Source organism: Marmota marmota, unplaced genomic scaffold (assembly GCF_001458135.2).
Source record: "Marmota marmota marmota unplaced genomic scaffold, marMar, whole genome shotgun sequence".
Lineage (NCBI taxonomy): Eukaryota > Metazoa > Chordata > Mammalia > Rodentia > Sciuridae > Marmota > Marmota marmota.
This window is the reverse complement of record NW_026000222.1, coordinates 6,543,000-6,556,551: the sequence shown is the minus strand read 5'-3', so window position 1 is coordinate 6,556,551 and position 13,552 is coordinate 6,543,000. Positions and strand designations below refer to the sequence as shown.

General features: G+C 49.3%; 1 protein-coding gene across 1 annotated transcript in view; it reads right to left on the bottom strand.

Annotated features, from left to right (window-relative positions):
* Window positions 1-13,552, bottom strand: part of Cdyl2 (chromodomain Y like 2) — a 157,277-nt gene that overhangs the window by 26,679 nt on the left and 117,046 nt on the right. The window contains exon 3 of the mRNA XM_015496290.2: window positions 1,525-1,742. Coding sequence (XP_015351776.2) covers window positions 1,525-1,742 — 218 coding nt within the window. The remainder of the gene's footprint in view (window positions 1-1,524; window positions 1,743-13,552) is intronic.

Sequence of the window (13,552 nt, the reverse complement as noted above, 5' to 3'; positions counted from 1 at the left end):
TGGCTCACCCTGCTCCCACAGGCTGCCTAGGAAGCTGTTTCCCCAGGACTCACTTCACTGTGCTCGACCATCAAGGCCCTCAGCGGCTGCTCGGCTGCGGTGCCAGTAAGCCCAGCTACTTCTCCCACCGGCAGCAGATGGTGGCATGGTCCACGTGGTGCTGGTTTTGCACACACACGGAATGCAAGGTTGTGTGGTCACAGAAGATTCTGACCAGATTTCAAAGATGGGTTGCCTCAAAATCTTGTTAACACGTCCAGTAATGCATGAATTTCACCTGATATCAGACATACAGCTAGGAAAAGAATTTCAGCTGTGACGGTGACAGTGGTCTCCTTCCAGGTTCTCTACTAATGAGCAAGTGGATCCTGCTGATGACCAGTCAGTGGCCTCTGTTTTATCTTCATGAGAACTGGAGCATTTGCTGGACACCCCCATGTACCAGGAGCCTCTTTGCACACGTCATCTCTAAGCTCACAAGGAAGGTCCTGTGGGACTTCCATGAATGAGGAGGTTCAGAGAGGCAGAACAACTTCCCAAGGTAACACAGTGGTAAGCTGGTGGAGTAGATTCAAACTCAGGCCTATCAGACTCCAGAACCTCCTCTGGCAACTTTACCCAGTTGGCCAGCTCACCCAGAGGCCATCCACTGCGGGTGAGAACCCGGAAATTATGGGATCAACAGCTCTTGCCCCTTCCCTGCCATCTGAAACGGCCAGTGCTGAGGAGGAATGGAATTCCTGATTAACCACACCCATGGCTCAGCAGGTGGGGACCCGTGCACCTCAGATCAGTCAAGCACAGGTGGTCTTCGATTTCAGGGATGAGTGGAAAACACGAAGCTGCACCGAAGAGGGAAGGAACTGGCATGTGTCTGCTCTATCGATTTCTAGAAGGAAAACGCTGTGTCTTTTAAAGTACGCTTTTAAAAAGTAGTAAAAAATCCAAGAATTGGTCTCATGCAGATGCTTCATGATGAGCTTAAAATAACAGGGTTTTGGGGGTATGAACAATGCAAAGCCCCAATGGGTAAAGCCCGCCCTCTGGACTCCTGTGATCCCACACAGAGGTCTACAGGGGAGAGGACCTGGGGCTGCTTCTGCTAAAGGTGGAGGAGGAGAGACCCCCAAACTCCAGGCCTAGTAAAAGGGAAGCCAGCCTTTACCAAGGGTTGCCCCACAGCCCACAGCATCAGCTGGCTCCTCTCTCACAGTCTGTCAATCACCCCAGACTCTTAGGCCCACAGTTCCACAAAAGAACCACAGTCTCTGTAAATCATAAGGATAAGACATGTGACCACAGGGTCGAGGACACAGCACCACACCCCATTCCACTTCCAGGGCTCCCTGAGGGTATTGAATCCACCAAGCAATGCCAGCTTGGTGAGTGGCCACCCCTCAGCCATGTCCCCCAGGGCCCACTCTGTGGCAACCCCCACCCTGTTCCCACAGGGTACTGCGAGGATGGGAAAGGAGGTCTGGAATGACGTCCCCGCCTGCCCACCCCTCCAGCCACGGCCCTTACCTCCGGGGTCAGCGCGTTGTTGTCTGAGGTCTGGCTGGATAACAGGATGTGTGTGAAGCCCTCCTCCTTCCGCACCACGATGTCTCGAAACCGACAGTTGCTCTCGTTCTGCCGGACACTGTACCTCAGCCTCTTGTCAAAGACGTAATCCTTTTCTGTCTCCAGCTTCCTCTTCATGGGGCTGTGCAGGCTCAGCTCCCCGTTGGTCAGTGCAGAACCTTCCAAATCAGAAGCACAAAGTGAGAAACTGACGTCAACCACAATCCCCCAGGAGTGCGAGCAGAGAGCACCTGGGTTTTCCGTGGAGAGGCCAGCCGCACCTGGGACACTTGTGCACGCTCTGTTCTGGAAGTAGAGACTGGGGCTAAATGCTGTCTCTCCAAATTCAGAGCAGGATCCAGCTGCATGGTCCTGAGCCCCTCTTTAGCACGCTGGCCAGTGAGCAACAGGGAACCCACTGGCCACTGGGGAGGTAGCCCTGTCCAAGGATGGACACCTCTGACAAAGGTGAGAACAGGAACAACGCAAGCTGCCGGACTTGGTCCAACCTGAGCTATGTCCTGAGCTTTATGCCCTTCGATAGAGAGCCAGGAATGGGGTCTTGAGGCCCCAGTGCTTCCCGGGGGCTGCCCTGAGCTGAGGAGGGGGAGGGCCAGGCAGGCAGGGTCCTCACGTCTGCCCTCTCCTCTTCTGAATCAACACAGCGGCTGTGCACTTCACAAACAGCCAGAGTGCCCTGGATGAGAGTCTGAAAGCAAACAGCAAAGGGCAGGACGTGGATGTGAGAGTCCCCAGGCTATCTAGGAGCTGCAAGGAGCTCTGGGGCATCCCGGGAGAACAATCCAGGCCCACCCCAAACCTCCACCCGAAGCCCACATGGGAAGAGGCTCAAAGAGTATTTTTAAAACACTTCCCAATCAAGGGGAAGAAGGAGAGAGAGAGAGGTGACTGTCGATCCCAAGGAATTAAGAGGATAACATGAGAAATACCGTGAACTTCCACCCATGCATTCCACGGGTTAGATGAGATGCACCAACTCCTCGAAAGACACAAACTCCCAACATACACACGAGGGGAAGCACATGGTTTCAACAGGACTTTATTTAAATAAACTGAAGCCATCAGTCATCTTCTAAAGGAGAGTGCACTAGCCCAAGTGAGTCCTTCAGACATTTATGGAGGAAATCATACCAATCCTCCATGGTCCATTCCAGAACACAGAATCCAAGGAACACTTCCCAACTCATCCCCGGGGCTGCCACTAGTCCACTACCAAAACCCGATGAAGATGTCCTGAGAAAACGACCACGGACCAATGTGTCTCATGAACACGGATGCGAAAGGGTCCCACAAAATATCAGCAAACCAATGCTAGCAAGGTGTACGCATGCTGGATCAACAGTTGGACATCAACCTACACAGTCTACCACATCAGAGGGCTAAAGAAGAAAAATTATATCATTGCATCGACTGATGCAAAAAAACACATCTGACCAAATCCAATACAAGGTGCTTCCCCGCTTATAAAACTCCTCCTGCTGGCACCACACCCAGTTGTGGGAAACTATGGGCCTCCTCCTTAAGGTGGGAAGCTAGGAGAGAATGTCCTCTCTCAACATCACCTTGGAAGTCCTGGCTAGTGCACAGGACCAAAAAAAGGAAGTGAAACATTATAGGATCAAGAAGGCAGAAACGAAATGACTTTCATTTGCAAATGGCAAGACTGTTTATGTAGAAAGTACCAAAGAATAAAAGGGGGGGAACCCCAATCACCACCATTCCTGGAACCAACAGGCAAATTCAGAAGGGTCCTGACATAGAAGGTTAATGTGCAAGTCGTTACTTTTCCACATGCTAGCAAAGAACAACTGGAACTTGACATTTAAAAAACAGTGTTATTTACAACAGCACCCAGAATATGAAATATTTAGGTACAAATGTAATAAAATATGTACAAGAACTATAGGTGGAAAACTACAAAACTCTGAAAAGAAAAATCAAAGAAGATCTAAATAAATCCAGGGATATTCTGTGTCCATGAATGTGAGTACCCCAAATTTTAAGATGTCAGTTCTGCCCCACTTGATCTATAGGTTCAATGCAATCCCAGTCAAAATCCCATAAGCTACTCTATACATATTGTCAAACTAGTCCTAAATGATATTTAGGAAGGGAAAAGATCTGGAATAACCAAGACAATACTGAAGAGTTAGAACGAAGCTGGAGGATTCTCACAACCCACTGTGTTGAGTTAACACAAAGCCACAGTGCAGCACAGGAGAGAGGATGGAGTGGGGACCAACCCACCAGGACAGAGACCCTAGAAACAGGCCCAGGCCAAGGCAGGGGGGGCGATCCTGATGCAGGAGCGAAGACGCTTTAGTGCAGAAAGGACAGACTTTTCCAACAAATGGTACTAAAACTGATGGGTGTGCGTTTGCAAAAGAAGAAAATGACCTTAACAGGACTTGACGCCTTTCTCAACCTGGACCCCAGACATAAGTGTAATGAAAAACTGTAAACTCTGAGAAGGTAAAAGGATGAAACCCAAGCAACTTTGGGTTTGGCAGTGAGTTTTTAGATACAGGAACAAACACAAGTTCCATGAAATAAGAAATTCATAAGTTGAGCGTTAAAATTAAAAATGCCAGTTCCTGGAAGATCATTGCTGAAGTCTGTTACTGAGTGGAATTATTTTGCAAATATGGACCTGACACATTTTTGTATCCAAAAATGTCAAAGGACTCTTAAAAAGCAACAGTAAGAAAACTAACAACCCACTGACCAATGGGCAAAAGGTCTGCGGCGCCGCCAGAGGAGCCAGGCAGGTGGCAGGCAGGCCGCGCAGCAGGCACCATCCAGTCATGAGGGAATTAAGGCAAAGAAATGTCAGCCAGAGGACCTGCGCATACCCCAGGTCAGCCGGGAGACCCCCTATGTGTACCCCAGGTCAGCCGGGAGACCCCCCCTATGCGTACACCAGGTCAGCCGGGAGACCCCCCCCACACACACACATACACCAGGTCAGCCAGGAGACCCCCCACGCCTACAGCAGGTCAGCTGGGAGACCCCCCCATGTGTACACCAGGTCAGCTGGGAGACCCCTACATGTACCCCAGGTTAGCCAGCATCCAAAAGACTAACAGTACCAAGTGCGAATGAGGACAGAGAGCCACAGGGAGTCACCTCACTGCCGATGGGAACATGAAATGGGAGAGCCCTATGTTAAGAAGTAGGGTCTTCTCTTGAAAGGCTGAACGCAGCCTCAGCACAGGACACAGCAATCACCACTTGTAGATATTCATGGGCCCAGATGTTTGGGAATCTTACAGCCACGAAACAGTAACAAAACCAACCAAAAAAATGCAGCTTTATTCACAACCACCCCAGACTGCAAGTAACCAATATGTCCTTTAATAGGGGAGAGAATGTGCAAATATAATGGAAAAGCACTCCATGACAAAAAGAAATTGGCCAGCAAGCGACAATATGATGAGTGAATTTTCAATGTACATCCAGGTAAAAGAAGTCAGTCTGAAACTCCAACTGAATGGTGTTCTAGGAATGATGAAACTGTAAATCCGCAAAAAGATCAGTGGTTGCTAGCGGTTCAGAACAAGGGGAGGGTTGAGTGGGTAAAGCAGAGGGGATTTTTAGAGCAGGGAAAAAATTCTGGATGACACTGAAATGGAGACCACCAGACAGAAGGTGTTTGCCAAAAACCAAAAACTTTGTAGCCCGAGCGCAAACTTCAAGCATACACATTCGCAATGTCACTTAGGGGGCTGCGGGATCCTGCAGAGAATGCAGAACGTGGCAGAGAACCCAGCTGTGCTGTGTATGTGTGAAACCACCTCGCTGGAGGTTGGGGAGCAAGGTGCTGACACTGGCGGCCTGAGGAATGAGTGGAGCCCACAAGACGAAGGGGAAACGAGCCTCCAGATGAGCCCCGTACTCCAACCCATACGGCCACTGCCAGAGGCCAGGGTTCACGATTCCCATCCTACTGGGCCAGGTAGACGACGACCGGACAGTTCAGCTAATGAACTGCAGATGGGGGAACAAGGTCTTCACCAGGGTGGAGTTCACAGAGAAGCAAAGCAGGAGGCCAGAATGATCCACAGGGCACTGGGTGAGAGTGGCAGATGTCGCAAGCAAACTAGAGTAACTCAGGAAGGGAGGTCGTGCACACAACCACCTGTACGTGAGCGTATGGCCACACTGCACCCCCTCACTCTCAGTGGAGGGCCCAGAACCAGTGACATCCCAACCTCGACGGCACAAGTGGGCCTCCAAGCTGGGCTCCCCCCCAGGGCACCCTGGCGAAGTGGCTGGCTCCAGGGCCAGAGCAGGAAGCACCCAAGACACAGTGCCAGAGCAGAAGCAAGACTCCAACAACAAAACCACCCCCGCAACACCGAGAGGGACACCAGGCCAGAAAACCATCACACAAACCCCAGTGGAGGGACACCCGATGGATGCCTGGGCAGCCCTCCTCAAGCCCCTCAGGCCATCAAGAAGAACCGTGTGAGAACGTCAGAGCCAGGAAGCTCACGGGGACGCGACACCTGCGTGCACGGTACCCAGCACACTGGACGGGGTTCTGGGACAGCCTCAGCTCCAGAGTGGAGGCTCTAGGAAGTGCCGGTGGCTCCTACCGACAAGTTTGCTATTCCTGCTCCTTGGCCATGGTGCCAGGCTAAGATGGTAAGATGCAAACAGAGGCCCGGTGGGGGCACAGGAACTCAGCCAGCTCTCCCATCTTTCTGTAATTCTAAAACTATTTAAAAAGTAGAGTTTATCTTAAAGGGTATATTTTCCAAATTAAGCTCATTACAGAGCAGCACTTCCCGGGTAATTCTGGCAGGCTTGAGAACTTCCCCAGCGGTTCTGACACTTGGTGTGTGTCAGGGTCACCCTCGCTGCTTGGGCAGCCCTAGGGCCAGGCACTAAGAACCAGGCTCCAGACAGCCCAGGGATTCTTCCGCCACCATCACTGTCACCAGGAGCCACTCTGGGGCCAGGTGTGGCAGTTTTCCTCTAGCCCTGTGTGCTGAGGAAGATCTGAAAATCTCACTGATGTGTCAGCCTTCCTGCCAGGTGGGAGCCGGGGACTGCTTCCTGTAGGGGGACGTGACCTCTCCAGGCCTTGCAGACTGCGGGGAGGGTGTGAGGAAGCTCAGAGGAGCCCTTCCTATGTGCTCTCTGTGGCTGGGATGGGAAAGAAGTCACCCACAAGCAGCAGCTGAGTGCCAGACCCAGGCTCCAGGGGCGGGCTCCGTGTTCTGATCCTCAAGGTGGAGGATCAAATAGGCTGCCGTGTTTAACAAACCCACATGCAGTCTACAGTGAGTCAGTGGGGGCTCTGATTTGCTCTCTCACCATCGCGGCCCGCTAAGCACAGGGTCTGGCAGTACCTGCAGCTAGTGTGAGTCTTTCTCTAAACAACGTCGGGTCTTCAGGGAACAGCCCCGGGACACCCACACCCTGCTTCTCACAATACCTCAGGCACCTGGAAGCCATGGGAGGTGCTGTCCAGACCCAGAGCCCCAAGTCACCCTCTGGGTGGGCCCAGACGCTTCTCCTCACTTGCTTTTAGCCAAAGGGCTGAGAAGCAACAGGGCTCAGACTGTGAATTGGCACTGGGGGTCTTGGCGTCGCAGGCGCTGGGCACTGCTGGGCGCTGGGCACTGGGCCCCTTGCAGGACTGTCCCCAGGAGGTGAGCTGCCTCAGACCACATAGACCCTGTGGGCACCAGCGCTGCAGGGCACAGCTGCCGCGTCCCCGCAGCTTCTGTGAAGCCACCTCATCTTGTACTTTTCCATTACTCAAAGCAACTGGGCTTTGTCAAATCAAGATGCAGCTCCTGCCACCCGGGGGGGCGGGGACAGTAGGGGACTTCAGGAGTGAACACTGTGTTTAATTAAAAGGCTCCTGTCCAGGGAGCAGTCTCTTCAGGGTGAACTTTGGACCCTGGGTGACAGGGCAGGGCTTCCTGACCCCACTGGGCACAGTCTCCGCAGCGGCCTGGGCAGAGCCGTGCCACGGCCCTGTTTGCAGTGGTTCCCGTGAGAGAGCTGCCCGAGGCCACCTGGACCTGCCAAGAAGTCAGGGCTCGGAGCGTGGAACCTCTCTACTTCCAGGCCGGCGAGGCTGCCTCCCAGCTGACCCACAGTGTCACCACGTGAGGGAAGGAGACTCGGGTGCCCCGTTCTGAGCAGCTCTGCAGCACTCAACAGTCCTGTGGAGCGGCCACTGTGGGTCCACTTCACAGATGAAACAAGCGAACAACTCACTGGGTGCCGCACAGCTTCTGAATGGGAGGAGGACTGGGGCTGGCCGTCCATCGTATCCATTCGTTTGAAATCGAACTACGGGCCAGCTGCCCTCCAGGTGGTGGGGTTCCAGCACCGAGAGGGAAAGGCTGCTGCCCTGGTCAGCCTGCTCCGGTGGGCATGGGGGTGAACAGTGACTAACACCTAAAATCACAGATCAGAACACGACAGGTGGGCTGGGCTGGGGCTCTTGTAGAGACCTTGCTTTGCACATGTGAGGCACTGCGTCTGGTCCTCAGCACCACATAAAAACAAACAAATAAAAGAGTTAAGATATTGTGTCCACCCACAACTAAAAAAAATATTTAAAAAAAAAAAAAGGTATATAGCTGGGCACAGTGGCACACGCCTGTAATCCCAGAGGCTCTGGAGGCTGAGGCAGGAGGACGCCAAGTTCAAAGACAGACTCAGCAAAAGTGAGGCACTCAGTAACTCAGTGAGACCTGTCTCTGAATAAAATACAAAATGGAGCTGGGGATGTGGCTCAGTGGTTGAGTGCCCCTGAGTTCAATCTCAAAAAATAAATAAATAAATAAATATAAATAAAAATTAAAAAAAAAAAAAAAAACCCAAGGTGTATTTGACAAGTAGACCCTACTTATCAAAGTCCATGACCTTCCCATTGGAGCACAGGGTGAAGTAGCCCCCAGAGACGAGGGTCCTGGGATCCCCTGACCCAGTAACCCACAAAACCATCCAAGGACAGCAGACCTGCCATTCCTTCAGGACTCTGAGCTTGTAGGCTGATGTCACCTTGGGAGGATGCTGGGCCAAGAAGGGCAAAGAGCCTTCTGGGTGCTTGGACCCCGTCATGTAGCCAAGCCACTCATGACTTAGAAACCTCCTCCAGGAGATGCAGGGGAATGTGTCCAGGAGATGCAGGGAAATGTGTCCTGCAGATGCAGGGGAATGTGTCCTGCAGACTGCAGCCCCATGTGCCGTCAAGAGGCCCCCCCGCCACCGGGCCTCGTGCCTCTGAGACTGCACCAAGCTGGCAGCGAGGCGCCTTGGGACAGAACATCCTGGAAGTGCCAGGTGCAGGCTCTGCAGTCACACCCATGGGAACCCCAGCCCTGAGCTTGCTACCTGGGAGGAATCGGGAGGCCACCGAGCCCCACGTCCTCACCTGCAGTTCACAGGACCCACTCTGCAGGGCTGTTTTGAACTTGTTCAGTCGAAGAGCTGACAGCAGGGTGACTCTGCTCATGCTAGGAACCCCCACGCTGCTGAGAGGTGGCAAGGAGGGATGCCAAGACAAGCTAGCCAGCAGCCCCCCACAAAGCCCAGGCTGAAGATGGGCGTCCCAGCCCCTGAGGAGTCCAGGAAGCCCAATGGAGGGGCACCAGCACCACCTGCAATGCAAACCCCACATTCCCTCTCGAGGGCTGCAGGGCTGGGCAACCTGGGGGCCTCTACTGTCCCACCTGAGGAACGGGAGGCGCCATCCCTGCCTGGAGGACTGTCGGCAAGTACGGGAAAGGAGACGCAGGCCGCGTGTCCAGGGTTGGAATCCCACCACGCCAGCCTCCTCCCAGCTTCCCTCCAGGCCTCTCTTCAAAGTACGAGGAGTCTTCCACCCACTGTGCTCCCACACGGAGGGCGGAGAGAGCCGAGGAGGGAGGCTGGCTCCCAGAGGAGATCATCATCTCTGGGCACAAGAGGCAGAGCATCCTCAGGCACAGCCACCAAGGCCAGGCGCAGGGAGGGGGCAGCGGGGGCTGAGGAAGGGACAGGACTGAGTGTCTTCCCTGTAGCACTGCAGGACGGGAGGGGGCCCAGGCTCCGGGCTGTTGGCCAAGGGATGAGCGGGCCGCTCCCACCCCTCCAGGCCCCAATTGCCTAGCACCAGCCGAGCGATCCGAGATGGGGGGGGGCTGCACCCTGTCAAGGACTTGGGGAGTATTCTGAATGCTCAAAGTGCTAGACACAAGAAAGATGCATTTAAATAAACAAGAATCTCTCCAACAAAAGCAGAAATAAAGGAAATAAAGACAGTGAGCAGGAGAAAGAACTAATTAAAAATCAAAGAGGGAAAAATACTGTGTATCACAAATTAAGGACTAACATCCCCGGATTGTAAAGAGCTTTCACACACTGGAGATGAAAAGACCAAAAAGCCCTCAAACAAAAGACACAAACAATCCACAAACATTACATCAATATGGTCCTTGAATATAAAAAAACAAAAAAACTTCAACTTCACTCAAAGGAGTAATGCAAATTAAAATTTGTAATAAAAGAAATGAAGAATTAAAACTGCACTGAAAACTCTACCTCTTGACATCATCCTCTGCTCGAGAGCATTCAGGGAGTCAGGTAGTCTCCAGATAGTGAGCGGGGTGAAAAGCAGTACCCTCTGAAGAAAAACCGGCAAGAGCTGACAGAATTGTCTCTGCACTTTCTCTACCAGTCAATAAACTCACCACAAACATGTAACCTCCAAGTGAGCAAAAACGTACATGCATGAGATTACTGTTTACAGCATTATTTGTTATTGCAAATACTGGAAACTACCTAAATATCCAAGCACAGATTGGTGGAATAAACTAAGGTGTGTCCACATAGTGGAACATACAGTATGAACCTATAAAAAGAGGAAGAGAACCATCTCTATGAACTAACAGGGAATAATTTCCAAACATATTTTCAAGTGAAGAAAAGAAACGCTACAAATATTTTGTCTTTAGTATAAGAAGGATGGGAAATGAACACAGATAAATCTGCTTACTTTTACAAAAATAAACACAGGAAAAATAAATCAGAAAACAGTGGCATTGGTTATTGACATGTGGTTGACAGGAGACCAGAGGAGAGGTGGGGAAGGTGTGGCACTTTGTTGAATAGATCTTTTTGATTTTGGGGAAGTATGTTAAAATGCATTAAGGTATAAAATAAAATCAATGAAGACGGAGGAAAATAAATTAAATATAAAGAAATAAATGTAATCATATTTCAAATGAATAATATAGCCACTCTGAGGTGGGAACAGAATTAACACAGATAACTTTTGGATGCACTATTATGAGTATAAGCCATTGAATAAATCTTGAACTTTTCTTAGTGGGCTTGCTTTTCAGAGTCGTAAGAGTGGAGCAATTCCAAAATTATTTTAGGACTAGTATAGGCTGAGAAATAAGTAAATACATGAGGTGGAGAAACAGAATATTTTTAGCCTTTCCTTTCTTCACTGAAAATATGTTTGGAAATTACCCCCTATTATTTCATAAAGATAGTTCTCTTCCTTTCTTAGAGGTGCATAATACTCTACTATCTGGACACACTTTAATTTATTCCACAAATCTGTGGTTGCACATTTAGGCAGTTTCCAGTATTTGCAATAACAAATAATGAAAGAAGGGACATATGAAGGTAGGATGGAGGAAGACAAGAAGAATCCGGTGGGGCAAGGATGGAGCTGCAGCATCTGTACAAACTCCTGGACGGAGATGCACCTCTCTTCAGTCTGCTGCTGGGAGGGCTTAGAAGAAATGAAACCCCGTAGGATCAGCACACCTGGATCCCACATGTTGGTTTTCTCAATAATGATCCCCGGAAACCAGAGGAGAGAGCGGGCTGCCTTAGGGCCAGACAGACAAGGCACAGGTTGGTCTAGAACATCTTACTGTGCCTGGAAGGAAGGAGCTCCTCCAAAGAATAACCAGACAGGGAAAAGGACCAATGAGGTGGCTCTTAAGGACACTCCTCCTGGCAGCCAAACCTCGGCGAATCTGAACATGAAAATAAGCAGCAACAATCATGGATTCTAAACAATCGCATGAAATTAATGGCGATGATAGAGATGACTCATAATGGATGGATGGATGGATGCGGTGGGTGGTACACGGACAGGCTGGGTGAGGGATAAAGAACAACACTGAAGACATCAAATATTTCACTGGAGACGCATAACCTACATCTGATCTTGAAGAAACCAAACTGAGCAACACTCAGTGAAATAACTGGTGTATATTCTTCAAAAAGGAAAGCCATTAAAGAAAACGCACAACTGAGGAGCCACTCCAGGGACAAGTCGACCAGACAGACAAGAAGGCACCATCACTACCTAAGACACCCAGGGGTACTCGGAAAAATTAGAACATGGACTATATAGATGAGATCAATATTGCAGCAATGTGAAATATCCAGAATTCACAACTGCACTGTGTTCACTGCAGAACATTATTTTCTTAAAAATATCCACACTCAATATTAAGGGGGAAAAGAGGGATAATATATGAAATCTATCATCAGATAGTTCATAAAATAATAATTTGCATATCATTCATATAATCTTTTGTATATGTGTAGGTCTCTCTCTCTATAATTATCTATGTACAGGTAGGTACACACAAAGAGAAAGACAAAAAACATGGCAAAATGATTAAGCCAGTGAATTGGATGGCAAAGTAGCAGGATATACATTTAACACCCATAAATCAATTGCATTCCTATACATAAGTGATGAAGCAACTGAAAGAGAAATTAGGAAAATTATCCCACTCACAATAGCCTCAAAAAAAATTGGTGGGAATCAATCCAACAAAAGAAGTGAAAGACCTCTACCATGAAAACTACAGAATACTTAAGAAAGAAAAAGACCTTAGAAAATGGAAAGATCTCCCATGCTCTTGCATAGGCAGAATTAATATTGTCAAAATGGCCATACTAACTAAAGTGCTATACAGATTCAATGCAATTCTATTAAAGTTCCAATTTCATTCTTCATAGAAACAGAAAAAGCAGTCATTAAATTCATTTGGAAAAATAAGAGACCCAGAATAGCCAAAGTCATTCCAAGCAAGAAAAGTAAAGCAGGAGGCATCACAATACCGGATCTTAAACTATACTACAGAGCTACAGTAACAAAACTGGCATGGTACTGGCACCAAAACAGACATGAAGACCAATGGTACAGAACAGATGACACAGAGACAAATCCACATAAATACAGTTATCTCGTACCAGACAAAGGACCATAAACACACACGTTGGAGAAAAGACAGTCTCTTCAACAAATGGTGCTGGGGAAACTGGAAATCCATACGTAGCAGAATGAAAATCTCTCTCACCCGGCACAAAAATCAAAGTGGATCAAGGACTTAGGCACTAGAACAGAGACCCTATACCTAATAGAAGAAAAAAAGAGGCCCAACTCTCCATCATGTCAGCTTAGGAACTGACTTCCTCAACAAGACTCCTAAAGCACAAGAAGTAAAATCAAAAATCAAAAAATGAGGTGATATCAAACCAAAAAGCTTCTTCACGGCAAAGGAAACAATCAAAAGTATGGAGAGATCCTACAGACTGGGAGAAAATCTTTGCCACCTGCACACCAGATAGATCATTAATCTCTGGATATATAAAGAACTCAAAAAACTTAACACCCATAAAACAAAGGAACTGAACAGACACTTCACAGAAGAAGAAATATGATCCGGTCAACAAATACATGAAAAAAATATTCAACATCACTAGCAATTACAGAAATGCAAATTAAAACTACATTGACTCAGGGAAGGAAGATGGCGGCGAGGGGAGTGCATTGCCCCCGTGTGCTGCTTCACTGTGTGGGAGTATGACAAGTCAGGACGGCTAAAGGATATCTTGTTAGGAATTTCCAGCAACAGTGGGGTGCTCCGGAACCTGGAGGAAGGATTTCCATCGCACGAGGATCGGCTACGGGGACTCAAAC